This window comes from Fusarium vanettenii, assembly GCF_000151355.1.
Source record: "Fusarium vanettenii 77-13-4 chromosome 7 genomic scaffold NECHAsca_22_chr7_11_0, whole genome shotgun sequence".
In the NCBI taxonomy this organism is placed as follows: Eukaryota; Fungi; Ascomycota; class Sordariomycetes; order Hypocreales; family Nectriaceae; genus Fusarium; species Fusarium vanettenii.
In genome coordinates, this window is record NW_003315863.1 from 624544 (window position 1) to 650455 (window position 25912).

Here is a 25912-nt window from a genome sequence, read left to right on the forward strand (position 1 = left end):
AGTTTAGGCCTTTATGTTGTTGTATCTTATCTTAATAATCTAGAATCAGTAGTTTACACCTCATAGGCTTCATAACACGTTCAGTTGTTTCACCCTCTCATGCGTTCTGGTTTCGACCGCAAGTTCCGCAACTGGGGTCATCAAGAAGAGACCTCCAAGGCCAGGATTTTGGTTGTCAAGCCCCAATTCAACAAATGGCCATGCATTTTTTTCATATTTGACGGAATAAAGGGTGCCTTGCCCCGCTTGGTTAACGGGTAAATGCAGCGGATGTTTGCGACACGTCTTGGCTTCACGGGCCTCCTCACCATGTGGTCACCCTGCTGTGCCGCCTAGCCGGCCCCCCAGACTCCGAAGCCAATAGAGGAGTTTGCTATAGACATGCTAATAGCCTCCCAGTAAAGGCGGGAACGGGCACCTAACCAGCGGCAGGTTTCCGCCCACCAGGTTCCCGCTCCATGAACCCCTCAATCCTACGCTGGCATGGTTAACAAACAAACTTCTTAACTCCTTTGGGGAGTGACTAGTGGGGTCTCTGCGTGCTTGAATGCAGCCAAGATGCGGACAGGAGGAACTAAAATCCTTCTAAGGTTGGTGGTGACATCCTTCTCAGTGGATCACAGGCTCTAGTCTCCATTCACGAAGGATGGTACAACATTGCCTCGCTATGCAGTGTAGATGGATGGAAGAATGACTGATTTGAAATTGCATTAATATTTTTGCATGACCCTCGTGTTCATGTCATGATTTGCTTGCCGTAACATGTTTTACACATGCTTCATTAACCATCGACTGTCCAATTTGCTTCTGTAACCATTTTGCAATCCACATGCAAGAAGGCAAAAGCAGCCGGTTAGCCTCTACCGTCACAATCCCTTGTAATTCCCAGCCGTCATCCCCATCTTGGCTGGAGGGAGTTGCCGTGCTAGGTGTGCTTGGCGAGCTCTCCTCCCGTTGACGTGGTCGTACAGACCATTCAGTCCAGCTGACAACACCAACGCCCGCCTTGCAGCGGCACACAATGCCGTCAGGGACGCGCTGAAAAAGGATGAGCCAGCTCAAGTTCTTTTGAACGCCTGGGGCAAGCCAGATGATTTCGTGGGCTTGAAAGAGGCGCAGTGATGAATCAAACTCGCAGAGATCCAACCATGGATCGGTTGCAAACTGAGCAGGATCAATATCGACAGGGTCATACGAGACTACGCCTGGGTTATGCTGCAAGACAGGCTCATATGTCTGGATATATTCCACCACAACGTGAGGGGGTACATCGCTGGGAAAGGGTATAGTAACGAAAGTCTTGTCCCGCGAGCGCATCGCATCGCATCGCTCGCTCTGGGTACAGTACAGTACAGTAGGTCTGCTCCCTCTTGTCAGTCAGCGTCCTGTCAGCCGGTAAGCATGACGTATGCCAACCAATCCGTTACTCACTGATCCTAGACGTGGCGCTTCTCCAAGGTGGTGTCTCGACGCGCGATTTTTCCGCCGTACATCACGTCCAGCGTGTTCCGTCCACACTCGGCGATGGTGGCAGTCTTGGCGGTTCAAGTAGCTGTCACCAGCTCAAGTATGTCAAACTTGAGCTTCAAGAGGGGCTGGCAAGGCGTCGATAGTGGGCTGGGCATGTAAGTGCCGTGAGTGTGCAGCACCATGCGGCGGATGCAGAGCGCAAGTGACGGGGTCGGCTTAATAATCCCTTAGAGGGGTGGATCCTGTGGAAAGCTCGGAGGCGATAAGGCTCGCTTAGATAAGCTATCCCATCTCGCTAATGAGATTGTTCTCGTATCTTTAGGGAGCGCTAAATTAGCAAAACGGCCTGGAACGTGACGTCAAAGCAGCTAGTTGCAGGACTAAGGAAAGATCGGCGTTGTTGATGTCTTACCAAGTTGTTGCCTAGCCTTGGCATTGAGTTGTCAGAGTTCTATAACTCCGAGGATAAATATTTTGACGCTTTTCATGTGCTGGCGGAGATACTTCTCTTTATGGGATAACTACAGCGTAAATTGCGGTATGTAAATGGTAGTGTTTAAGGCGTGATTAGAGACTGATTGGTTGTCCTCGGTGCATAATCAACTTGGTGTTACCGAGAGCAAGGGTTCCACAGATTTTGGTGTTTGCAATGTGCTGATCCCTTACGCGTGTGCAACACCTCGGAGGCCTCGATGTTCCGAGCAGACAACACCTTCAGCTCATGTAAGCCCCTTATCACGGCAGTAGAGTATATCTTTTCACCGTTCAGGACGAAATATCGAAGATAGCATAATGACATACTCGCCTCTCATCCCGTTGTTCTACCCTAGATAGTTACACAATACGTACTCGTGGACATTTAGAACTTCTTAGTAACATACTTTCGACCTAATTAACCCACAAAAGAGTACTATAACGACAAGAAGATAGACTATCGGTAAATTCAGAACAAGTCGTATGACATTCTCCCTAGGCTGGAAGCTCATAATACACCCGCTCCGTTTCGGATGAGGACATGCCAAACATGTCACTGCCCTTCCTTAGATCAGCAAGCCTTGAGGCAGATGGACTCAATGTCAAGTTGTCGAGAGGGTCTAAGGCATGCTGATCTAGATCCCTATTCAAGTGGTCCCCTGCAGTATTCCAAAATCTTCGTCTCCCACTGAGGTCACGGCGGATCCCGTTGCCTACGGGAGCTCTGGGCGGTGCTAGAAAAACAGTCAGCTCGTCAACGCCCCGGTGAGTTTCGCCCTCATGAATCTGCTTGATAGGGCCAGAATGGGCGGATGTGCTATAGCCTCCGTGCTGGCGTAGCATATTCTCTGAAAATGGAATGAAATACAAACGCGTACCTGGCCTCCTATCCTCAACCACTAATTCTCGTGGAAAGCCACTGATGGGGAAGTATCGGTCGCTGGAACTAGACGATGCGTTATCCTGAAGACAAAGGGACATGTGGATGAGTGACATTTCCTTGTGCGCACGAAACTCGATGAGGCCCAGTTCGAAGATGCCCCTGACACACATCGTATTAATGATGTCCTCTTTGAGTTTGAATTTTTCAGAGGAATAGCCCTGCTCCTGAATGAGGAAATAGGGCTCAAAGTCCCCACTGACACAAGCCTGAAGGAACTTCCCAAGAGCCTTTAACTCATCAGAACGGTCGAGAAACCTGCAAAGAATGCGACCTGTATCGTGTGTAAGCAATGAAATTTTCATTAGCGGAGCAACTGACCCTGGCACCAAAATCCGTTTCTGTCCTCCTTGATCCGACCGGGATCTGTCTCGAAGAAAAAAGTGCTGGCAATCAGGCGATGGGCTGTTTCCTTGATAAACTCTCTGTTTTCCGTAGGTACCTGGAAACAGTGCGCTCAACCTCGTCCATCATTGACACATCGTCGAGCCTGGGTAGGCTTTCCCCAAGATCAGGGTTGATCCTCACGTAACGTTGCTCTCCATCTGGGATTGAGCGGCCGTGCAGTTGAGCGTTCTCAGCCAAGAATGACTCCCAAATTCGGTTGCAGTTGAGAGTGTCACCAAGTCTTCCACTTCCTGTATGATACAGTTGCGTGAGGAGAGACTTCCTGGTTGCCCTATGTTTGCGATTGGGCGAAAGACGCCCTGCGGGATCGTCTGGTGAATCGTGTTTATGGAAACCGGTTCCAACAGAAACCAGTAAATCTGGTAGGCGGCTACTGACGTCGCCCCAGATCAGCTTCTTCTCGTGGTGGGCAACCCACACTGGGCAGTTGTGGTAGAGAGCGCCATCGATGTACATGTCCTTGGTCTCAGGCTTCTCGTAAGGCTTGAAGAAGGGCGGTGCTGCAGCTATAGCTCTTGCTCTTGAACAATGTTAGAACTGGTGCGATTGAAGGTGTGAAAAAGTGTCTTACGCTTCCCAAACTTTCATTTCCGTGCCTGGATCGGGTGCTCTCTGAAACCGATATGGCGTGCCTTGGCAACGTTAGCCTACACTGAAAGATCTGATGATGGATTCACTGCACATACAAAATGCTGAACTCTCCGGCCTGTTGTAGTTTGAAATGACCACGGCATGCTGGTCGACCGAGACGGTTGATGTGACTGCAACCTTTGTTGCCATTTCACCTGACTCGTTGGGACCTCCAGGTAGTGAGTCGGCTGTGTCTCCACCCAAGGGCCTCCAAATAAAGGCCGGTTCTGGTCGAATTTGTCTCTGAGTAACTCCTCGAACGGTCTGGTCTTGTATATGCTCCCATAATTCAAAACCGCAAGCTATTCCAGTACTGGAACACCCTTCAGCTCGCGCGGAGTGAAGGCTTGGCGACATAGATCTCGGAACGTTGAAATGCAATCATCGACGCTCCAATTGTTCACACCAAGCCCAAGAGCGATTATACCACCAGTACTATATCAAATGATTAGCCATCTAATCTCTTGAGATTCCCTATGGATTGCTTATATCACATGGGTTTGATATGGTGCAACTCACCTCCTCTCAGCTTGGGCACGTTCGATGAGAATTTTGATTAGCGTGCTTTTGCCGGCACCTGGCAGATATTAGCTCCCTCGACTGACGTATAATGGGTGGTGGGCTCATCACCTGTCTGGCCGATAAAGGAGACCAGCTGGGGGAAACGATCCTCGGCCTCCTCGCTCTGGCTCTCGCTTATCAATGCAGCGAATCTCCCGTAGTCTTGGAAGACTTGTTGTTGGGACTGGTTACGGACGACGCCGAACCAGGTGGTATCATCGTCCAACTCGAGACTCTTCTCATGGTCTGCGTTCGAAGTCACGGGTTCTAGGATATCTCGGAGGCGCGTGATGACATGGGGATCCGACTTCTCGTGTGGTCGCCCGCCCCAGCCAGTGGCCCCGTCGACATGGAGCACCCAGGTTGACCAGCACTTGTCACAGAATGGAAGGCTGTTGCATTGAATGCAGATAAAAGTCTTCGTATACTTGTGGCATGTGTGGCAAGGCTTATAGGAAGGCTGAACCGGCGGGGGTGGAGGTGGAAGAGGAGGCGGACGAACAGGCTGTCGGGGATAGTTGTCCCCGGTTGAGAATTCCACAGAAGGAGGCGCCATTGCGGAGACAAGACTGAGAAATCATCAATATTGCAGTAGTAAGGCTCCAGTATAACGATGAACTTGACCCTGATGACCGGAGAGGGGTGAGATGCGCGTTTTATAGAGGGAGGTGTATAAATCAGGCTCTGGGCCCAGTGTCCTCGAATCCGGTAAGCCGATGATGATGGAGGCAATGCAAGCAAGAGGCAGTCTTGGCCCCCATCACAGCCGTAATCACCGGCTGAGGACTTTGTGGAACTGATGCGCCACAATTACAATTGAGGGAGAGGATAAGGCTTTGTTAAATTTATTGGAAGATTGGTGAGGCACTCCCTCTTCGGGGGGACGGGATCTAGTTCCAGACATGTAATCGGCGTGGAGCTGAGACAATGGTTTTTCATCCAGTTACTTCATTGGTAGAGCCGCATGTTGCTTGCATGCAACAAGAGAATCTTAGCCAACCAACGAGACCGATGGAAATCCTACCTGCCGCGAACCTGGGGCTTGGTGCCTAAACGGCGGCTGGCCTGGTCTTGTCTCACTTGCCTCATATTCTTCTACGGTTGGTCTCAAGTTTCAATCGTAGAGATACGGCATTCTAGACGCGCAAGGCGTATCTGTATCTTAGAACGACTATGCTTAATGAGCCATAGCTTCGCTTTAGCCTCGCCCCGAGCAAAGCATGTATAAGTATTACTAAATAAGCCTAAAGATCGCTCTCGGTTAAGGATTAAATAACCATGGAGTAGAACATTCTCAGCCAAGAACGCCTGCCAGATACGATTGGCTTTTCGGTCTCTGGCTGGTATGCTAGAGGTAAGGCACAATCATCTCGAGGGAAGAGCTATTCCATGTAGTGAAGGAATCGTGTGGTGTGGGGATAAAATGTCAAACAGCAAGTGAGGATTGGAAGTCATGGGTCGTCGTCGTTATCCTGTCTCAGTCCAGGTGCGGAATAATACCGCCCCAAGACTCTTGATATGCGGGTCTATAGCATAGCCACACTTGGCTCCAGAGTCCATTTTCCCTATGACTCATGGGATATGCGTTAGGAGAATCGCCTCATTCAAGTTTCAAATAACACCATTCATCATGGTCCACATATATCTGTTACCAGTCGCATATAAATTAAACGCGAAAAACCACGAATTGCGCTACACGATGAGGCATGTTAATATTCCTTAGCCATGGCTGTAAGTTTATTACCCGTGGTCTTGTGCGGTGTGGTGTTGACTTATCGTAGACAACTTATCCTCAACTCGTATTGTTTGGTGACTCTCTGTTGCAAGGGTCCATAGATATTCAAGACGGCTTTTCCTTCCAAGCCGCACTTCAAACACGTATGTTTGTCTACCTTGGGCCTTTTTGTACTTGACTAAGCATTGCCGCAGGTTTGATACGACGTTTTGATGTTGTGAACCGCGGGTTCGCAGGTTGGAATTCCAAGAACGCTCTCGAATATTTTCCCAAGATATTTCCGGCGCCCAGCGATCAGTCACCAAAACTGGATTATCTTGTAAGCCAGACGAAAACTCTAAGCCAGATACCTTGGACTAATGGGGATAGATTGTCTTATTTGGTGCTAATGATGCCATCGTCCCTCATCCCGCCTCAACGAGGCATGTGCCGGTCGATGATTATAAGCTCAACTTGATCCGCCTTATCAACCACGCCCACATTAGATCTCACAGACCGAAATTTTTTCTGGTCACACCAACCCCAGTGGATGAAGACAAGCTTAATAGCCTGGGCCATGAACCTCGAACTTTGGCTCACACGGGGTTATATGCTGAGGCAGTCCGAGAGGTCGCTAAAGAGAATCCGGACATAATTCTCATTGATCTATGGCAAGCTGTGGTGGAAAAGGCGACACATACGACAACCCAGGCCAACAAGTCAAACCTGACAACAGAATCACCCGCTGCCAACTTTGACGGCCTTTTTACTGATGGGTTGCACTTGAGTGCAGTGGCGTATAAACTTTTCTACGACCTCGTTACCCCTTATCTTCCAGAAGGGCAACCCTCCCAGTATATCTATCCGGACTGGAAGGACCTTGTTAATTAGTCTTTTTTATTCATCTAGTCTCTGCTATTGTCGGCAAGACCTTAGCAAGCCCGATTCTAGATAGTCAATAATTTCAAGGATACCTCTATTATGAATAAAGCTACTCATTACGAGCGTGATTTGGCAGTATCTAGCGAGTGCGGATATTAATCGCTAAAACTCGATGGGTCGAATCATATCGAGGCACATGCCCAGCCCTATGTAGCTGGATGTCTGGGATGGACAAGGCGTGTTCCCGTTTATTAGACAGTCTGGAAAGGCTCTCTCCTGAATATGATCCATATTCTTGGGTACTAAAGGTTTCTGGTTGCCAATCGTCAATATGATATGCCGTTAAAGTTGGGCAAGTTGAGTTACCACGAATTGAATTTGCAAGATGTTTGCCGTGTTGATGTTGGATCCGAACTGCCCGTTGCGGCATTCTCCTTTTTTACTAATCTTCAAGATGTTGTGTAAACTTTCAGTGTTTAAGGCCGAGGATTTTCTTATAGGAGGCTGTTGTTATCGTTCCCTATGCCATGACATCGATGCCGCGAGTGCCTGAGATGTTTCTCTAGGATGGATTCTTATCTGATGCTATCTGGTCCTCGATCAAAAAGTCTTTGATTGCATACTTATCACCGTACTTCTTTCAGAGCATGTCGCGTGCGTAAGAGGTGGCCTTGGTTGTCATGTTCTGCCCGGCAGCGTCTCCATAAGGATAGCTGTAAAAAAACATAAACGTTGGAACCGATTACTGACGGGTTCAGTTTCTTTAACTTCAAGAAGCAGCCCATCGACGTCGACCACCCTGCAAACTCATCCTGCAATGTCGGGGCCGCTTTGTGCGAGGCTATCGCAGCGCCAGGATCCTTGAAGATGAAGACAGGGCCTCGAGACAAGCCATCTTCAAACACGTGAACCTGCACCCCACCAGAAGAGTCAAAGGCTTTGCAGCCGCGGGGGCAACTGGCAACAAGCATCGCCTCGTAGATTACCAATGGTGGGTACAACCTTCTGTCAACACCGCGGCCGACAATCCGTAAAGGGCCGGCTAGGCTGAGGGGCACTTTGGTGAAACCCACACAGTTTTCGACTTTGATGGAAGAAAGGTCTTGGTCGTGTTGTGATGTTTGAATAAGACCCAATTCGCGGGCCTGCTCTTTCATCTTCTAGGCTCTCTTGGAAGACATGACGGCTGGTTTTGGAGGATCGAATGATTGTTCTTTAAGGGATTGAAAGTACAAGTCCAAGAAGTGACAAATGCCCCCATTTGAAAGAAGACTCTCCGTATTGAGCGTGCATCGATTGGGGCCTGTCTGATTCTACTTGCGAAATCATTGGCTAGGTCTCGGCCTGCACTGGTCCATTCTCAATGCTGTCTCAGCGCACGTTGATTCCCGGTTGTGGACTCTGCCGATATTCTGGGTCCTTTGAGACACCAGTCTCAGATCCATATCATGATCTCGGCAGTAGGAGTGGGCCTGTTCGGACACCTATACCGGATCAAGAGTGTCAATTTGGACTCTGTATAGTAGTGAACGAAAAGACCGCCAATCTCGGAATGACTAGCGACTCAGAGACAAGTTTTATATTCAAACGATGATGATTTGTTCAACCTGTGTCAAGGTTGGGAAATAAAAGCCGACATGAGCTATGTAAACTAGTCTTTGCAACGATCTCCCCCTCAGTGTCCCCAACCCTTCTCCAAGACATCGCGAGCGGTTAGCGCTTTGATTTCGGGGAACTCGTCATTCAGCGTATGGGCTGGTGTGAAATTGGCTTGTCCCTTGTCGCACATGATGCCAAACGCAGAAATAAAGCTCTGAAGATGTTCTTTGGGATAAGCATGATAGAACTGGGGGTGGGAAGGAAGCTCGGTGACGACACCGGTTTGGAGGGTCTCGATTGAATCATGTGTCACGTAAAAGGGAACACCTGGAACCAAAAAAGGTTAGAGAGAAGGTAAGGAGCAACATGGAACTCACTCACCCTTGACTTCTTGGGCTTGCTTGGCAAGCTCGTTCCACGTGATTCTATCGCCAATAATCCAGGAGGTTTGTTCCCACTTGGGCAGATCAAGTGCAGCTGCCACGAACTTTGCGACATCGAACGAGTGGGTGAAAACCACGGGCGTTTCCCCAGAGCCAGGAAGGGCAGCAAAATTATTCCGCACATCAATGAAGAAGGAAATATCGTCCAGGTACGACTTGCATTTTGGCGTTCCGTAGTAGTCCAGGAAGTAGCCGTTGTAAACCCTGGTCCACTCTAAGGAGCTGGCTTCCAGCGCCCTTAGGGCTTCTTTCTTGGCTAATGCTGGAGGAAATGACTCGTACTGCCTGTATTCAGGGGGGATGGCAAGTTAGAAAGGGTCATTGCTCGTAGAATGTAGGGTACTTGGGGCTCTCACTCGGGAGTGTATGGTGTACCAAAGTAGCTTGGGATGAACCTCTTGGTTGGCTTTGATTTGTCGGCAGCATGGATGAGGTTGATCTCTGAACTATTGTCGCCACTGATGTTGTTCACGGCTGAGATGACTATCTCGACGTTTGACTCCTCAAGAATTGATGCGAGGGAATCAACATCAGAGTAATCTACCGTGACAGTAGGGGCACCCAGACGCTCCGCCAGGCCCGGTGTCTCCTTGCCCAGGTTAGTATTACCAACTTTTTGGAATAGAGCTCGAGGTGGATAGTTACCTTTCTTGTCAGAACGAGAACTTGATGCCTGCCCCGAGCTTTGATGGCTTCGACGAGTGCACGGCCAAGCCCGCCAGTACCACCAGCAATAGCAACAGTCATGGTTTGAATAAGAATGTGTTGTACTTGGAGTTTAGATTTTCTTCCAGCTCACCAGGTACATGACTCTACTTATACTCGATTGGTGAGAATCATGATTCGCGGCCTGGAGCCAAGATGGGCTGAGACATTAGGACCCGTAGTTGCATCATCGCATTTGTAAGCCCGCATCCCTTCGGTTGCACCTGGTTCATGGGCATGCTCGAGTTGGGGTTGAGTTCCATGACGCGGTGTGGGTAGACCCCGGTTTTCCATTTCATCGCGGAACTCCGAGAGACACCGAGTCCGAGCAGGGCCAGGATCTTCGGCCTTTGGCAATTCGCCGAGATGTTGCATTCAATCTCTAACTAAGATATCCCTCCCCGTACTTCTGTTTTTCTCGTACGGAGGTTGGAGCAGCTACCGTAAAAACTCAATAAACACACACACTTAGGTGGAGTCACTAAAATCCCCTCTGCTAATTGGATAAGAGGTCGGATCTTTACTGCCAATGACCGCTTGTGATTCGTGCCTTAGCCTCTCCACCTCAGTGTGTGTGTTTATTGAGTTTTTACGGTAAAATACCCGTGAGAGGCTAGACCTTTTATGACGACATAGCAAAAGGCTTAAAAAAAACTATTATATTAATATTAGGTTATAATATTACGATATATTAAAGATTTATTCCTTATTATAGTTATTACCTGGCCCTCGATGGGTTAACTGAGCCCGAAGATCGCAAGCTGATTACAGATACGAGTGTTGAGCTTCCTGGCCAGGTGAGGATGACTCTACAACTGGGCGCCCGAATACTATTCTCGGGCGTCCCCTCCGAGGAAGCAAAGAAGGCAAAGTAGAGGAGCGACTGTTGAATCACAAATACCAACATGTGTAAGTAGAAAGCAAATTTCTTAATTGACTACCGCATGCATCCAACCTCTCGCTGCGCATTGTTGAGGGCACTGCCTGTGCCTCATCTACGGTTGCTACCTTGCTCGGAAACTGCTGCAAATTGCTCTGCCAAAGGCCCAATACAGTCTTCCAACGAGGTCCAGGCCGGAACGCCCAGCAGTTTCAGCACCTCGGCTGACCGTTCGTTGGGGACCTTTCTGAGGTCAGGCTTGACGTTGGGAATATCGTCGCTGATGTTCAGATCGGGGTGAAGGGTGCGGAAAATACGCAGCAAGTCGTTTACCGTGTATGTGCCGGCACTCGCAAAAAGCCTTTCAGATTTGACCTCTGGGAGTAGTAGACCACCAAGGTGGAGGATGGATACGTCTACGACGTCGATGTACCATTCTTCAAGGAAACACATCATGTAAGCCAAGGCCGTTAAGCTGGTTGTCAAAATATGTACTTACGCGCTAGGAGCATGTCGAGTACGTTTTCAGACGTATCGCCGTCGAACAGAAGCTTCAAGACCGCGTTTGCCGAGCCGAAACCCTGATTCTCTACGGAAAGGACCCTTCCGAAACAGGGACTAGGAAGGACTGTAGGCTCCATGTCAGGACCAAATCATCTGCAAGTTGCTCAACCTACCCGTGTTTACGACAAGGTCAGGCTTCTCTTCCCTGTACCACTGCCAGAACGCCTGCTCCGCCTTGACTTTACCCGCAGCGTACACGGTATGCCCCCCAAATAGGCCGGGAGGGATGTTTCCAGAGTAGGTGATTTCGACGGCTTCTTCGTTGTATGTATCTTTGGTGAGCTCTTCAGCAACACCTGGCTTTGGATCGGCAACGGCTGCAATCGACGACGTGAGAACGAGCCGCTTGACAGAAGGAGACTTTGCAGCCGACTTGGCGATACTGAGGGTGGCGGCAATCATTTTGGGGACAACATTGTCTGGGTTTCTATCGAGATTGTTTATCGCTGCGCTGTGGACGATGCCGTTGGCCCCTTGACACAGCCCGGTCAGCTTTTGCCTTGGTAAAAGGATGAAATGGACGACTGCATACCAGCAATTGCGTTGTCAAAGGTGCCCTCCTTGTCGATTTCCACTACTTCAACGAGCTCAAAACTTCCAGTCTCGTACCTCTGCCCAAAGTACTCCTTCAACCATCCGGACCTTTCCAAGCTTCGGACGGTGCCTCGAACGCGGTATCCTATAGCCAAGAGCTGGTCGGCGATGTGGCTTCCAATGAAGCCATTGACGCCGGTGACAACTATGAGGCTTCCAGTTGGCAAGGAAAGGTCAAGAGATTGGATGTGTGTAGTAGATAGGTACGGCATGGTGACTGGGGAGGAGTAGAATCAGATTGTTGAAGCAGCGTGAGGCGGAATTTGAATGGGATGGGTTGGTCTGAGGCAAGAGAAGAGTCCCGTAGGGGCATGTGCTGCCTTTTGTTGTTTGCGTAGTGCCAATTCCTCCAACCTCAACATCCTGATCTCTAAGAGCAAGATCCTACGCAGGCTGAATGCGACGACAAGGACTCACACCACAGCACAGTGTACCCACATGCTTGACGATGTGGGATGTGGGATGTGGGATGCAGTGGATCTGCATTTCGGAGATTTTGAAATGTCCGGGCACGGGAGGCTTTTCGGCTATCGCTAGCTAGCATTACAGCCTGCTTCTCTCTTGGATCCCGGACAAATGAGTATTGTTTTGGGCCCTTCCATTCCGCTGGTCACGTCAGTTCACACTTGACCTTCTTGTCGCGACATGTCCAGCAACCCAACCGAGAGCGCTGACTCTGGAGTCGGCTACGGGGTGACGAATTCGACAGGTCGGCATGCATGTTTCCAGCTTGAGTGGAATCATGGCTGGAGATGGGGATGCCTGAGGATCCAACTATCTGATGATCATCGGGGCCCGCGGCTTATTGGGGGATCCAGCCCCCACTTATTGGCACAATTTCACTCTCTGAAATCACCCAAGCGCGGGAGAGATGGAATCCTTGGTCAGAGCGGACACGGATGGGCTCCTCAAACAAAGCGGTGACCAGGTCACCGAGAGGGAGATCTTCATCCCAGCCCGTGACGGTTCATCAGTCCGGGCACTTGTGTACCGATCAACGAGTGCCCCCCAGTCAGACCTACCCCTTGTCGTTCCTCTCCATGATGGTGGCTTCTGCTATGGAATCGAGGAAATGAAGGCGGCTGGGCACATCGGTGCAGCGCATGCCTATGACTGTGTCTCGATAGACCTCGAGTACAGGCTGGGACCGGGGGTCAAGTTCCCGACTCCCTGGGAAGATTGCTGGGATGCTTTGAAATGGGTGCGTCGTGTGGCTCTGTGGGAATTGTCTTGAAAGCTGACGTGGAGTAGCTTTCCTCTAACGCCTCGTCTGTTGGAGCTAATCCAGCGAGAGGCTTCGTTCTGGGAGGTACCTCTGCAGGGGGCCATCTGACTATCCCTCTCGTCCACAAGGCGCAGGACGAGGGTCTCTCTCCCCAGCTCTGAGAAAAGTCCATCACTCTTGCCACCGTATCAGGATTCTGCGTAAGCGTCTTGTTCTCCTTTGTCAGCCCCTTTATCCAGGACAAGGGCTTTGGCGGCCTTGAAAGTCGCATCGGGTTCCTCTACTGGGCAATCTCTCTTACCGCTGCGGCGTGGTCATTATTCCTGCCAGAGATAGGCTTTCGAAGCCTCGAGGAGTTGGACGAGCTATTCCAGAAGTCGGTTTCTGTGTGGAAGTTCCGCAAGTGCCAGACTAATGAGTATGGTGCTCACCTGCATGTTATTGAGGTGGACTGCGATGATGGTGAGAGCAAGCAGGCAGACTTGGAAGAAGGCTATCGATAAGGTTGAGAAGGATTAGAGTGTAGACGATGTCGGATTGGAACCTGTACACATCCTCTCTTCCTGGCTGTCTTGCTGTGACGAGTCACTCTTTGCTTGGGCTCAGCATCAAGGAGGTAGTTTTTGCTTTCGTGTGACAGGGAGTGTCCTTGGTCTTGGTACTTTACGTGCGCTTCATGTGGCCTGGTTAGTTCCGGGTTGAACTAACTACATAGTGTCTTGGCTTGGACTAGACGATTTGCTGAACCGCGGGAACAACGATTGAATTCCTGCAAAGCTATCTACTTTGGATAACGAGTGGATGCCCCTCGACATTTCATCAAGCCCTTGGATTTGCCCAACCGTCACGGTCCTCAAGGCAACGATGGCCTATCCCTACTTGGCCTCCCTTCTACCAATTGCGCTCCGCGCCATCTAAGGTTCAAGTCAGCCGAACTCAATAGACACATAGAAAGGAACCAAATACTCACAAAGCTCCTAAACTTCTTTCCGAACACATAGACCGGGAGAGACAGCGACAAGACTGCCGTGGTAACACCTGCCACACCAAAGAAAAAGGGCCGTACTCCAACCTTGATCATGAACCCGGTCAGGAACGAAGTTGCGATGAAAGAAAAGATTGCCTTGAAAAACGCAATCACCACAAACGCTAGATTAGACTCGTGAGCATGGCAGTCGAGGACATACGAGAGAGCCGCTTGAATGACAAATGGGAAGCCGGCATGTTGCACTCCTAGCCATGCGAGCACGACAGGCAGAGGTTGGCCTCGTGCAACACTTTCACCGAACCCGATGAAGGAGAGGATGAAGATCGGAGCACCAATGATCATCAGCACTATGCGGAACTCGGGCTCAAATACACCGCCGTTGCGTCGTGCCAAACTCTTTGCGACGGCGTCTGCCATCCAGCCCGCTAACGGGGCTGCGATGAGGCCGACGACGAACGGAGCGATGTTGACGATGCCGAGGAATGTGGGAGTAAGATTGTAGGGCGGCTGCGTCAGCAAAACCGTCGACAAAAGACCAGTGCCGATGGCGAGAGCGGTGCAGAAGCCGTTGATAATAGCCCCGAAGAGCACTGCCGGGTAGACCATCAGCTGGAACGGGCTCAACATGTCGCGGAAAAAGTTGGCGTTGGATACGCGGCCGCGGAAGATGCGCAGTTTTTGGGTGTATGGTTCAGGCCGCTCAACGTTCCCCTTTAGCAGATCTACATCGTCGTCAAATCGAGACGTGTATAAAGATGCATCTATAGAGAGTGTCGTGGATAAGGTCTTGCTAAGCCCGCCAGGACCCACTCGAGATGTTTCGTTCCTGGTATATGATTGTTCTGGTGGGCTAGGGAGCTCCATGGGCACCGGTCTTTCGCCGACAGTAGGCCTCGGTCCTGAGTATGTGGTTTCGAAGAGGAGGAAATAAGACAGTACCAAGAGTATGCCAAACACAAGAGCACTGAAGCCGAACGTGGCCGAGTAGCCCATACCGTCAATAATGAGGCCAGCTAGGACTTGACTGCATCACAGAGATCAGTAGACGGTTCAGTACTCAACCATCGAGCAGCTCACCCGATCAGAATTCCGGCACTTATAACCAGGCTCCAAAGCGCGAGCCACATGCCACGTTCGTGGAGGAAGAAGATGTCGGAAATAAGTGCAGTAACCATGGTTTCGAATGGCGCAGAAGCGATTCCCTGCAATGTCCGTAGAGCTGCCAACGAAGGGAAGGACTTGAAAGGCATCAGAATTACACGGCTTGACTGCTCCTAGGAAACTTTACTCACATTTGCAAACGCACCCCATACATTTGTAATGACCATGATCAAGATAGAACCTAGAATGAAAGGTCGCTTCCCAATTACGTTTGATCCAGCTGCCGTGACTGAAGCAGTGAAGCCAGTCCAGAAAACCAACAAGCCAATTGTCCATGTTGAAGCGGTATCGACGCTGACGGAGAATTTGTCCGAGATGATGGGGATTGCGGGAGTCAGCATGACCGACATGCTACCGTCGGTTAGCTTAGCGTCTATCCGGGACTATACTGGTCTTACGCAATGACAGTGGTGGAGATGACTGATACCAGAATGCCAATCGTGTTCTTTGTTGCTTTGGACCTGCAGGTTGATGCGTCAACAATCCCTGAGTGCTCTCGGGTTCAAAGACTGACGTACCAATTCAATGGATCATTTGGATTATCCGAGGGCTGCGGCTCCAAGACGATATCGCCCACCTTCTTCAGACCTAGAGTATCTAGTCGGCCATGGTTAGAGATGGTGGGAGGCTGGGTTTGCGGCAACGGCACATACCGGGAGAATGCGTCGGTGCATTCTTAGCCTCGCTGAGGATGGAGCTGCCAGGAGGCAGTGCCAAATGGCGGTCTTCGAGAACGCCAAACGCCATTACCGCAGATCGAGTTCCAGACCAGCTGGAACTGTGTGGTAAGTTGTGGTGTGGAGGGACTCGCCGGTCTGGGATGGATACCAGAGATGAGAACAAACGTACCGAAGAAAGATAATAAAAGATTAGTCAAGAATTGAAAATAACGAGAAGCACATCCCCAGGATAGTACCCTCAAGTAAGAGAAGAGAATGACATTTCGTGATGCAAGCAATCTGGCAGTGGGTAGGTCCGCGTTAAAAAGCAGTCGAGGTACCCCAGCCGCGTCAACTCGTGGTGATCACTAAGCGGGACTTTGGCATGGAATGCATAAAGTGGAAGATAAGCTTTGTTAGATGTTTTGGGTCTCAAACGGCAGGCACAATAATCGGCGATTCAGTGTGTGGTGTCAAGTCGCAGTGCTGTTTTAGGCGTGTTATTTTAGAACGGCATGGGTTTGAGACACGACAAAGATGGGTGGGTGATCTGCACGAAAATGTCCGAGCAGCAACAGTCAGATCTGCCGGGGATATTCACGTCGAGGTAATGACTACTGGGTTGAGAGCTGACGTATCATCGATAGTGCAAATGGTGTCACCCTCCCCTTGTTTCAAAATCTGAAGCCGAATTTCATATTTTGGAATTGTCATCATGAAGCTTACTGCCGAGTCATTCTACCGGCAGTTTGCAACACCCGAGGATGCTGACGTGGCTAAAGCTGTCATCGTTTCACCTTTATCTTCTGTAAGCTATTAGTTGGCGAACTTTACCAGTTCCTCTTCAAAGATTGATTTCTAGGCAATTCAAAGCTATAGCGAGGGGTGTAGACAACTTCCATGGGTGCATGTGCTTGAGCGAAACTTGCGAGAGCACTGGAGATGTGCGCCAAGATGTCTCCAGACGAAAACGGTGTAAGACACCATTAAATGAGTGGAGAGTTTTATTTAAGCATACGAACACACCGTACCATGTACACTACCAATTGCAAGCCGATAGCGCAACGTCATTTATCTTGGATAGGCGCTCAAGGTGGTGAAGTCCCTCGATGAACCCAGCGCTGAAGAAGCACACGGTGAGATCGCGGTCTGGATCCACCATCCACATGGTCGAGCCTCCACCGACACCATAGAAGGCTCGAGGAGAGGCCGTGTATCCAGCACCTGTCAAGTAATGACCGTCACCTCGAACGTATCCTCCAAGCAGAGAGTACAAGGCCGGAGAATCGGGCATGTTTCTGGCCTCCTTCTCAGGGACAAGTGCATCTTTTGATAGTGACCCCGTATGGTTCTTGCAAGCTTAGTCAAATAACGCCTTGGACATGAGTCGGTACTGCCCATTGGTGCCACTTTGTCTCATTGTCTCGACAAACCGGAACAGATCATGAATAGTGCAGAAGGCGGATGCGGCAGGCATCTCATTCCCGTCAGTGCATCCTTTGGTGAGCATTTGCTGCGTCATGGGCGTAGAAGCGTTTGTCTGTTTCTCAGTATGGCATACTGGGACTCGGTTTTCGTGATCCTCAGCCAGGCCAAAGCAAGAATGTTCCATGCCTAGCGGGTCAAACAGTTCTTCTTTGGCAATAGTGCGGAAGTTGCGTTCCTTTGGATCTGTGGCGACCAGGATCTTTCCCAAGACGGCATAGCTAGCAAATGGATTGTAGACACATTGAGTACTTGGGACGTACTCAATCGGGATACTCGCAACAGAGGCGTAATACTGATCGAGATTGCCTAGATTTTCCGCAGAGATTCCTGGGGGCAGGAAACCACGGAATGTGCCAGCCGTATGGTTGAGGAGCTGGCGAATGGTGACATTCTGCTTGCCGCCAATGGCAAAGTCGGGAAGAATGTCGGCGACCTTTGTGTCCAAGGTAAAACGACCTTGGTCGACGGCTCGGAGAATGAGTGCGGCAGTAAAAGACTTTGAGACTGACATTGCGAGATAGATGTCATCATCGCAAGCAGCCCGGCCGTCAGGGGTCACTGTGCCGAACACTTTTTGTAGGCCAATATTTCCTCCTCTCCCGACGATGATCGAAGCGGCAAACATTCGTCCATTGTCGATGTCGTCCTGGATAGCTTTGCATAGTCGAGACAAAGCCTCTTCATTGAAGTTGGCATCGCGAGCGGAGGGTGTCATCTTGTATGCACAGTGTTGAGATTTCTGCTGGGGAATTTGTGAACCGTTTGCATCAGTATGAAGCGACGGATTTGCATATTTAAGCCGAACCAACTCTTTCAACTGATAATGGCGGTCTATGTATTGAGTTTCTATGACGCCTGCTTATGAGGGCGGAAGAGCCGGAGCATCGCGCTTCTCGGGGCTGGGTTGTCGGAGGGTCGGAGGGTCGGATGGTCGGGGCGGTGATCTGAACCGGGAAAAGTGGGAAATGAACAGAAATTATGCTGCCCCATCTTCTGGAAGACTAGTGGTTCCGTGTTGAATGAATTACTCCTAGAAGTACCCTCCGGGTATAGAAAGCTTTTGGGAGGATAGATGCTTTAGTGAACCGATGCCAAGCCAAATCTTTGGCAGCTCGCACCACTTCATCTAGTCCGCGAGTCATAGGCATTGCTCCCGTTGAGGCTGCCCCGTTGGGGGTTGATACTCGCCTGTGGTGTTCTACTCGATAGCAACACCACGTCTTGACTCATCCTCATCTGTGGGAAGAGATACAGCTTGCTCTATAATCGGCAACGCCCAGCTATTCGGGTGTATTATGCACTCAACGAAGTTCCGTATCTCTGAACTCCATGCAGAATTCAGATGATGTCTCCCTCCGGCCACATGTTTCGCGGCCATAGATTCCAGGGCCGTTGTGCATTAATTTTACTCTGTGTCATGGTACTTGGGAAACGACTGAGGCATAGTTGAGGCACCCATCTTAATTTCTATTTGATCAACAAGAAGAACAAGCCGCCACTGTGTCAGCATTGGTATAGAATGATACGAAGCTTTGGTGTTGCGTTCTATGTTATAGTTGAAACCTAGCCCTCATGGGATAACTGAGCCCTACATAGAAGTCACCTCGCGACGACAAAGTCCAAGGCGCGCCAACTGTCCCCGAGTCCTTTGACGGGGGGATTTTTCCCTAGCTGAATACTCACAGTAGCTTATTGTGTAACGGGGCTACTGGCAAATCGTCTATCGGGATTTCTGCCGTGGTGTCCTCAACCGTGCTGCATTACGAGGTTCTAGGGTGGGCTTTGTGTGGAGGCGATGGCCACTCGTACGGCAATGGAGAGCCTCACACCGCGTCATCTTCAGCCTCCACCCCCCATCTTTTCGGCAGCAAAGACATCAAGTCATCTAAAGGTTTATGGAAATGTTCTTTTATTTCGTGACAAGAGCCCAGAATTAAAGAAAGTGGGGAAATATTGCTCTTGCTTGTATGTCAAGGGCTAGCTGATTGCTACATTCAGAGCTTTGACTGGAACTCATTCAGTGGCTCTTCGTACAACTCCAATATCCTGTTTCTGCTGTCACTAAGTCGCTCTTTGGACTCCTCAAACAGTCGTGGTATTCCAGTTTCGCTAAAACCTTTGTTGCCGAGAACAACATCCGCCATCCCGCTAGCGCACAGAAACACCTGTGGCATGCCATGGCCGGTAAAGCCGCCCATGATGAACATGCCGGGACGGCCTGGAATCTCGCCCACGCGCGGGAGCCTATCAGAAGAGTATCCCATGACAATAAGCAGGTTAGCAAGGAACAAGGAGAAATATTATCGGATCATGACTCACTTCCTGTCCATACATCATCGACCTGAGCGCCGCTGTTCTCCCATCCACTGAAATGTCGTTGCATGTAACCATCAAAGTAACGACGAGCCCTCTCGATTACCTTGCTGTCGTCTGCGTTACCATACCAATCCTCCAAGTGTCTGATATAGGCCTGTCGGGCGCCTCCGACTATGATACTCCCGTCAGGTCGCGGAATCAAGTAGTCAAAGTCCCAGCTGCTGAATCGCAGCGCATACGAGTTTGTCAACAAGGGCGCTGTCCCAGGGGTGGTGATTCTGCTACAAATGGCTCGGTAAGGGACGATCTTGCCTTCATACTCTGGCAACAGAGCTGCCGTGTACGCATTGGTTGCCATGACGAGTTTCTTTGTCTTGACCACACCCCGCTCTGTTGTGATTGTCCAGAAGCCATTCACGTCTTGAGTCGGAGATATCGTTCGCACTGGTGTGTTTGTTTGTAGGTTGACGCCGCTGGCGATGGCCTTGCGAAACATGTGGTGAATGAGCTTGTATGGCCACAAGTGGCCAGCAGTGTAGCTAAAGCATCCCTTTGCTCCCTTCACGCCCGAGAGCTTTACTCTTGTCAGTCAAGTCACGGTGGTGAAAGGTCGCCAACTCACTTTCTCAGCAAATTCTTGCGGTGCACAATATGTGCGTTTTGTTGCTTCAACTCCCTTGGCCAGCAACGACTTGTAGCCTGCTTCAAGGCTATTTTGGTGCTGCGTCGAGAATTGAACATCGATAGCTCTCGTCATTACGAAATCACAGTCGACCTCCTCCTCTCGTATAAACTCCGCAACCGCCTCGACGTTGGCGCTCTCGAAGTTGGCGACTTCAGCAGCAGCCTCAATGCCATACTCGTTCGCCAATCTCGAGATGGCATAATAAGAATCTGGCTTGAGGTGGCCGCCTAGCAACACGTTAGTCGTAGCCATATAGCATCACCATCTAAGAGAGCCATACCATTTCGCCCAGTCGCTCCAGAGCACAGCTGCCTCGCCTCCAAGACTAGGATTGAAGGTACTCGGTCAACGCATTTTGATAGAATGTGCGTCACGAGAGCTGCTCCCGAGTATCCAGCTCCGACCACAACAATATCGCATTCGTCCGGGAGCGCGCTCGTTGATTGATGGTTGTCGAGATCCCCAGTCTGGCTCCTCCAGAAGGAACTCATACCATTGGGCGGAGGGAAGGCGGAAGAAGACATGTCGAGGTCGATTTGCGTTGAACCAATAACTTAGGGGAGCCAAGTCTGAACTGAGTGGAAGATGCAAGGCCTCGGGTTGGAGTATTTAGATCCCTCTTACTCTCCCGAATGACACAGCCAATTGAGCGGTGATAACCGCCACTCGCTTACCGTCCGAATTCGGACACTACTACGTAATTAACTTGCCTAGATATGCAAGGATACGCGTGCCGGATCTTTCCAGGGCCCACCAGCCACCGCCTCCACTCCCTCGCATCAAGTCCAGATACAGAAACTGTTCTCTCAGTGAGGCCACGGACGCGGGGAACTCCTTCTGGCAGCTCAGGCCACTTCAATAACAAGTCGTTAGATTACTACACACGTGCCTGAGCATCCTATGCGCCAAAGGCCCCCTGTTACGAGCGTCGCATTGTGCAATATAGAGACCCTGGTCGAGATGGAAGGTGTACGTGTTATACAAATGATTGACAACATTCCCATGGCCTGCGGCAATGATTTGAAAGCAAAAGCTTTACCCCAACATGATGTTCCAACCCTTCTCAATCATCACTTCTAACCAGGTGATGGTCTCGCCTCCATCCTTGCGTTTCCAAATCTCTGGGAGCATCTCAAGCGCCGTCAAATTCGCCCGCAGATGGTTCAGCGAATACACCTCCTTAAACCTCTGCAACACCAATTCTCTCTCTTTTATGTCTTCCTTGGTCAGTTCAGAGCCTGCAGTGAAGAGCGGGATGGCCTGAAGGTTGGTGCAACCGTGGCTGGAGGGGATCGAGATGAGGTTGCGCACCACCTCCAGAGCCCGATTCCTTATTCTATCCTCCAGGTCGTCGTCGATTGAGCTTGTTGTCAGGTTTTGCCACATTTCCTCATCCTCTTCGCATGTCATGTTGAGGAATTCGGCCATCAGAGTGTCGTCTGCAGCCTCATCTCGCCGACGCCGATAGCAGATGGCTTGCAGGTTAATCAACCCATGAGACCTAAAGGCATCGCTTATAAGACCGAGCTGGGCATTCTCTCGATTCGGCTCCCATTTCTCCATCTCCTCCTGCAGCGCAACCTCGACCGACTCATCGCGAACACCCTTCTCGACAACCGACCGACAATAGCGTCCTACATTGCCCAGCAGGTAGAAAATCTCGGTCGAGTAACCCCCGAAAGGATGGTATTCTTGGCCCACATCCAGCAGCGCAGTGTACATCTCGTCAGTGTTGAGAGATACCTGCTCGTCGACTGGGATGAGGAAGGCCATGGCCATATCCCAATACAGATATGCCCCGAGGACGAAGTTGAAGTACGGCGGTCGCGTTTCTCGACTCGATGCATCGGATAGCAGGATATCTGTAAGAGCTCGCGCTCCACGTAGATGCTGCTGGCCAAACTCGGCTGTGGGGGCGTTGGTCCAGGCCGTGGAGAGGCCGACCAGCAGCACGCTCAAGAAGAGAGGGAACAGGTTGTCGCCAGGGCAAGACAGATCCTGTATGATCAAGCGAAGGGCTGAGCTTCTCTCTTCCAGGCATTTAGAGAGCTTGTCGGGATCAAAGTAATGTCTGTGTCCAGCACCAACGCTCTGTAGGGCATGCTTGAGGCTGGGACATCGCTCGACGTATTCAAGTATGGGGAACGAGAGCGGGTTCTCATCAGGGTCGATGGCCATGATTTGGCTGGCTCTCTCAAGCCAGTATCGTAGTAGCGCCTTGTCATCAGACTTTGACTCGATAACGAGCTGCTCAGTGGGAGCTGGGGAGGAGCCAAGCTTGATCCAGGGCGCCTCGTGCTGCCACTTTGTCAATCTGGGGGGAGATTGGCAGAAGGAACCGCGTTTCTGGCAGCGGACACACACGGGAAATGTCTCGTCGCATTTGACGCGCCTTCTTCGGCATTCTTTGCAGCCCGATCGACTTCTCCGTGCTTCTCGGCCTTTGGGATGCGTGTCGCGGTCGGCCGGGTTGGTCAAGTCACCATTGGAAGTCGGTCGAGGCTGGTTCCAGAGGCGGAACCTGATCTGTTTGGTCTTCATTTCGATTTGTCGCTTTACTTAAGAGAGTCGGTGATACTTCTTGGGTGAGTGTTGATGAAAGGTGATGAATGTTTGCGACAGGTTGACGAGGAGAGGAAAATGGCCACCCAAGATCCCATAACACCCACCCACCCTTTCGGTTATCAGTTGGGGATGCCGGCTTATCCATGACTCGAGTCCCACATGAACCCAGGGTTCCCCGCGTCTTTGCCTCTTTTGCGTCTAGCGTTATCTACCCCGAATATAAGGGTCAACTCTGTCTCCGACTCCCTGATTGGCCTATGCCTGCCTATGTGTAAAGACACGAGAGTCTAGATCAAGACAACCGAGCAAGAGACACGTTGAGAAGGTCAAACAAAAGTGTGTTTTAAATACTTATTATAACTTACTGGCATAAGTCGGGAATCTCAGCGACTCACGGTGGGATCTCGAGACCGATAAAGACATCTCCCGATGGACGGCACCACAAAAATGATGCCAGTGTTCAGAATTCAGAAAGACCCTTGATATCCGCATCTTTGGTGGTTATGACAAATGGTGATGCGACAACAGCTCCGTTGAACAGCCGGTTGCCATCAGATGACACAAACAGGCCGACAAAGGTGGCAGAGATGAGGTAGATTGCTGAAATACGAATCGTGATGGTAAAGACAGATGTCGGAGATGGGACTCTTTTCGATGCTTTGGCAACTGTCTAAGTCACGGTAAAAGAAACAAGGGAGACGGTAGAAAAAACAAAAGTCTTTGGTTGATGCCAAACAAGACCCTCATGACAAGTACAAACTCCGTCATGGCTTATATAGATACCTAAGAGATCATCAACCGATCTCAAGGGTTTCCCAATTCAGCCTGCACGCGAGGATCCTTGCATCAGGATTCTGGGGTACATAAAGCAGCCAAGAGACCCTTGGCCGCCGCCCCTGAGACTGTTTCTTATCGTGCTGTCCTACCCAGCTCCTGGAAACCTCTGTAACAGGTCATGCACGCCTCCTCGACGCATGTTCTTGACCCCAATGATTAATCTAAGTATATGGGGATGTCCTGCCCTGGTCGGCATTCTCGACAGGGATAGAAAAGAGGAAAAAGGTAGTTGTCATCACTTGCTACCTTGACAGTCACGCATACAGCTTGCACTACTGTAATTGGTGATTGATCCGAAAACACTTCAAACAGCTGCCAACCAATATTCAATTTATTAAAGTAACGGTGGAGCGGAATCAGCATCAACCGATCTTAGTTGCTAGGTAGCCTACAGCTTGGAGCCGCTGGGAACTTCCAGGATCGTCTCGTTGACGAGGTTGACAACCGATCTTGCGAGACCAAAGCTATACACGTAGCCACCAGCATTTTGACCATAGGCGTGGATCACATTTTGACTTCCAACCTTTTCCCTCTCACATCTTACGCCCGCGATTTCGTTATCAATGGTCGGGTAAATGCCAACGTGATCGTATAAAATTGGCCAATCTTGAGGGTCGGGGGATGGGAACAAGTCGGGATTGTTTTCATGTGCCCTTTGACAAATCTGAATCTGTTAGACTTGCTGGTTTTCAAACTTTGGTAGTATCTCACCGTCGCTCTGTGTTCTGCCGAAATGCTCACGTCTTGAGAGCCCTCGCTGAGCACTCCACCAACATAAACGGTGCCATCCATCCTCGAAAAAGCAGTCGAGTAGTAGCCGTTGAGGCCGCGGCGGATGAAAAGTCGGTTGTATGTATCGTTCTTGGCTACTACGCACTGCAACCTCCACGACTTCATGTTTTGCTCACGCACGTCGCTCAGGGTTTGGGCGCCGAACCCGGAAGCGTTGATTAGGACGTCGTGGCCAAGGCCCTTGAGATCTGAGAGCGCCATGACCTTTGTTTGGAGGAATTTCACTCCTCTGGCTTGGAGCCTCTGGTACAGCCACAGAAGAAATTTCTGCGGCGTCAGAACCACGGTCCAATACTTCATACCGTATATCGCGCCGTCGGGAAGTTCGTCTTTGGAGAGAAACCGGAAACCAGGAAGTTCATCGGCATACCAGACGTCGCTCTTTGATCCCCTATCCATAATCTCGGTCATCTCGATTTGACGGGCACTTGATTCGGGATGCTTCTCGGCGAGTTTCCACAGGCCCGCGAAACCCTCTAGCTGCATCTTTTGCTCGTGGGGTCTGGAGTCGTGCACGCCGACCCAAATTGCTCCAGCCCAAGGGCTAGCCCAGTCCTTGGTTTCGTAGTCGCCTGGCATGTGTTCGGCAACAATCGTCACATCGTACTCTTTGGGGAGGCTGGCTGCTATCACCATTCCAGTGACGCTGTAGTCAGGCAGACTCTGTTAGAGAAACGTCGAGGTTGGGGATTGAGGGTGGCCTTACCCAGCACCCAGGATTGTAACATTGGCTGTCATGATGAGTCGTACGGGAAGATGGAGAATGAACAGTCAAAGGTGCAAGTAAACTACCGTTGAAGGAAAAGAGTGAAGACGCGAAACAGTTCCGGGCCCCCTTATGTGATGATGAGACAACTCTAAGAGTGTCGGGCATCGGGTCGGCTCAATACCAGAAACAGAAATGGGCCATCCACCATGCCCTTCATTTTCTCGCTTGCATTCATCATGGGTAGGCGAATCAGGTTCAGAGCCCCAGTTACCTCATTGGAAACCTTGGCGACGTCCGCTTCTTTTTCATCATAGCTCAGCTTGAACCATGGGATCGAGCCGATCACGGACGCAGAGACACGAGGCACCGTGAGAGACCCTGACTACAGAAGCCAATGGACTCGCCACCCTGTCCACATGATCAAGATCCAAGCGGCAGGCCTTGCATTGGCTCAGGTGTCATCTCCAACTTCGCCTACTGGCCGAAATAGGAAATTTTGCAAAGTTCCCCATTTTTGCGGGGAAATTGGGGTTGCATCGGCTTGGGTCGGAATCGGTCGAAGGGTCGAGGGTCCTAGTGTCATGTATTAATAGGGAGGAGATGGACAGAACAGTGGACGTCAG

At 50.5% G+C, this 25912-nt stretch overlaps 11 protein-coding genes across 11 annotated transcripts; 2 read left to right on the forward strand and 9 right to left on the reverse strand.

Annotated features, from left to right (window-relative positions):
- Nucleotides 1-741: 741 nt before the first annotated feature.
- Nucleotides 742-5039, reverse strand: NECHADRAFT_101154 (uncharacterized protein; the record flags this gene model as incomplete). The annotated part of the gene is made up of 14 exons (XM_003044531.1): nt 742-1335; nt 1432-1535; nt 1883-1898; nt 2372-2380; nt 2464-2678; nt 2823-2890; nt 2996-3158; nt 3206-3270; nt 3327-3812; nt 3864-3924; nt 3979-4186; nt 4237-4357; nt 4442-4499; nt 4553-5039. 14 exons carry the CDS (start codon nt 5037-5039, stop codon nt 742-744), a joined length of 2655 nt encoding a protein of 884 aa, XP_003044577.1.
- Nucleotides 5040-6208: 1169 nt separating this feature from the next.
- NECHADRAFT_83195 (uncharacterized protein) lies at nt 6209-7088 on the forward strand (the record flags this gene model as incomplete). The annotated part of the gene is made up of 4 exons (XM_003044410.1): nt 6209-6214; nt 6265-6361; nt 6413-6537; nt 6588-7088. The coding sequence occupies 4 exons, from the start codon at nt 6209-6211 to the stop codon at nt 7086-7088; spliced, it is 729 nt and encodes a 242-aa protein (XP_003044456.1).
- A 631-nt stretch (nt 7089-7719) lies between these two features.
- On the reverse strand, nt 7720-8236 carry NECHADRAFT_83196 (uncharacterized protein; the record flags this gene model as incomplete). Its single annotated transcript, XM_003044532.1, has 2 exons — nt 7720-7792; nt 7830-8236. 2 exons carry the CDS (start codon nt 8234-8236, stop codon nt 7720-7722), a joined length of 480 nt encoding a protein of 159 aa, XP_003044578.1.
- Nucleotides 8237-8358: 122 nt separating this feature from the next.
- On the reverse strand, nt 8359-9884 carry NECHADRAFT_70763 (uncharacterized protein). The gene is made up of 4 exons (XM_003044533.1): nt 9767-9884; nt 9478-9710; nt 9060-9406; nt 8359-9005 (listed from the first exon to the last, which is right to left on the reverse strand). The coding sequence occupies exons 1-4, from the start codon at nt 9866-9868 to the stop codon at nt 8755-8757; spliced, it is 933 nt and encodes a 310-aa protein (XP_003044579.1). The 5' UTR covers nt 9869-9884; the 3' UTR covers nt 8359-8754.
- Nucleotides 9885-10817: 933 nt separating this feature from the next.
- Nucleotides 10818-12076, reverse strand: NECHADRAFT_45643 (uncharacterized protein; the record flags this gene model as incomplete). Its single annotated transcript, XM_003044534.1, has 4 exons — nt 10818-11143; nt 11206-11334; nt 11384-11743; nt 11803-12076. The coding sequence occupies 4 exons, from the start codon at nt 12074-12076 to the stop codon at nt 10818-10820; spliced, it is 1089 nt and encodes a 362-aa protein (XP_003044580.1).
- A 659-nt stretch (nt 12077-12735) lies between these two features.
- NECHADRAFT_83199 (uncharacterized protein) lies at nt 12736-13592 on the forward strand (the record flags this gene model as incomplete). The annotated part of the gene is made up of 3 exons (XM_003044411.1): nt 12736-13065; nt 13116-13173; nt 13282-13592. 3 exons carry the CDS (start codon nt 12736-12738, stop codon nt 13590-13592), a joined length of 699 nt encoding a protein of 232 aa, XP_003044457.1.
- Nucleotides 13593-13942: 350 nt separating this feature from the next.
- On the reverse strand, nt 13943-15985 carry NECHADRAFT_45906 (uncharacterized protein; the record flags this gene model as incomplete). The annotated part of the gene is made up of 6 exons (XM_003044535.1): nt 13943-14863; nt 14963-15101; nt 15155-15315; nt 15370-15611; nt 15749-15835; nt 15892-15985. 6 exons carry the CDS (start codon nt 15983-15985, stop codon nt 13943-13945), a joined length of 1644 nt encoding a protein of 547 aa, XP_003044581.1.
- A 951-nt stretch (nt 15986-16936) lies between these two features.
- On the reverse strand, nt 16937-18100 carry NECHADRAFT_83201 (uncharacterized protein; the record flags this gene model as incomplete). Its single annotated transcript, XM_003044536.1, has 3 exons — nt 16937-17248; nt 17459-17603; nt 17646-18100. 3 exons carry the CDS (start codon nt 18098-18100, stop codon nt 16937-16939), a joined length of 912 nt encoding a protein of 303 aa, XP_003044582.1.
- A 1180-nt stretch (nt 18101-19280) lies between these two features.
- NECHADRAFT_101156 (uncharacterized protein) lies at nt 19281-20944 on the reverse strand. Its single transcript, XM_003044537.1, has 4 exons — nt 20667-20944; nt 20324-20613; nt 19705-20275; nt 19281-19651 (listed from the first exon to the last, which is right to left on the reverse strand). Exons 1-4 carry the CDS (start codon nt 20908-20910, stop codon nt 19380-19382), a joined length of 1377 nt encoding a protein of 458 aa, XP_003044583.1. The 5' UTR covers nt 20911-20944; the 3' UTR covers nt 19281-19379.
- A 477-nt stretch (nt 20945-21421) lies between these two features.
- Nucleotides 21422-23096, reverse strand: NECHADRAFT_95191 (uncharacterized protein; the record flags this gene model as incomplete). Its single annotated transcript, XM_003044538.1, has 3 exons — nt 21422-21783; nt 21847-22827; nt 22946-23096. The coding sequence occupies 3 exons, from the start codon at nt 23094-23096 to the stop codon at nt 21422-21424; spliced, it is 1494 nt and encodes a 497-aa protein (XP_003044584.1).
- A 1080-nt stretch (nt 23097-24176) lies between these two features.
- On the reverse strand, nt 24177-25318 carry NECHADRAFT_83204 (uncharacterized protein; the record flags this gene model as incomplete). The annotated part of the gene is made up of 3 exons (XM_003044539.1): nt 24177-24452; nt 24500-25226; nt 25287-25318. The coding sequence occupies 3 exons, from the start codon at nt 25316-25318 to the stop codon at nt 24177-24179; spliced, it is 1035 nt and encodes a 344-aa protein (XP_003044585.1).
- Between the last annotated feature and the right edge of the window lie 594 nt (nt 25319-25912).

Excerpts from the sequence above, each read along its gene's own strand:
- NECHADRAFT_70763 (XM_003044533.1), bottom strand. The coding sequence starts at position 9,868 with ATGACTGTTGCTATTGCTGGTGGTACTGGCGGGCTTGGCCGTGCACTC. Across the intron at positions 9,407-9,477 it reads GGTACACCATACACTCCCGA|GCAGTACGAGTCATTTCCTC; the intron begins GTGAGAGCCCCA and ends CCCTGAATACAG. Across the intron at positions 9,006-9,059 it reads GCAAGCCCAAGAAGTCAAGG|GTGTTCCCTTTTACGTGACA; the intron begins GTGAGTGAGTTC and ends TTTTGGTTCCAG.
- NECHADRAFT_101156 (XM_003044537.1), bottom strand. The coding sequence starts at position 20,910 with ATGTCTTCTTCCGCCTTCCCTCCGCCCAATGGTATGAGTTCCTTCTGG. Across the intron at positions 20,276-20,323 it reads CGCAAGAATTTGCTGAGAAA|CTCTCGGGCGTGAAGGGAGC; the intron begins GTGAGTTGGCGA and ends ACAAGAGTAAAG. Across the intron at positions 19,652-19,704 it reads CGATGATGTATGGACAGGAA|TCATGGGATACTCTTCTGAT; the intron begins GTGAGTCATGAT and ends ACCTGCTTATTG.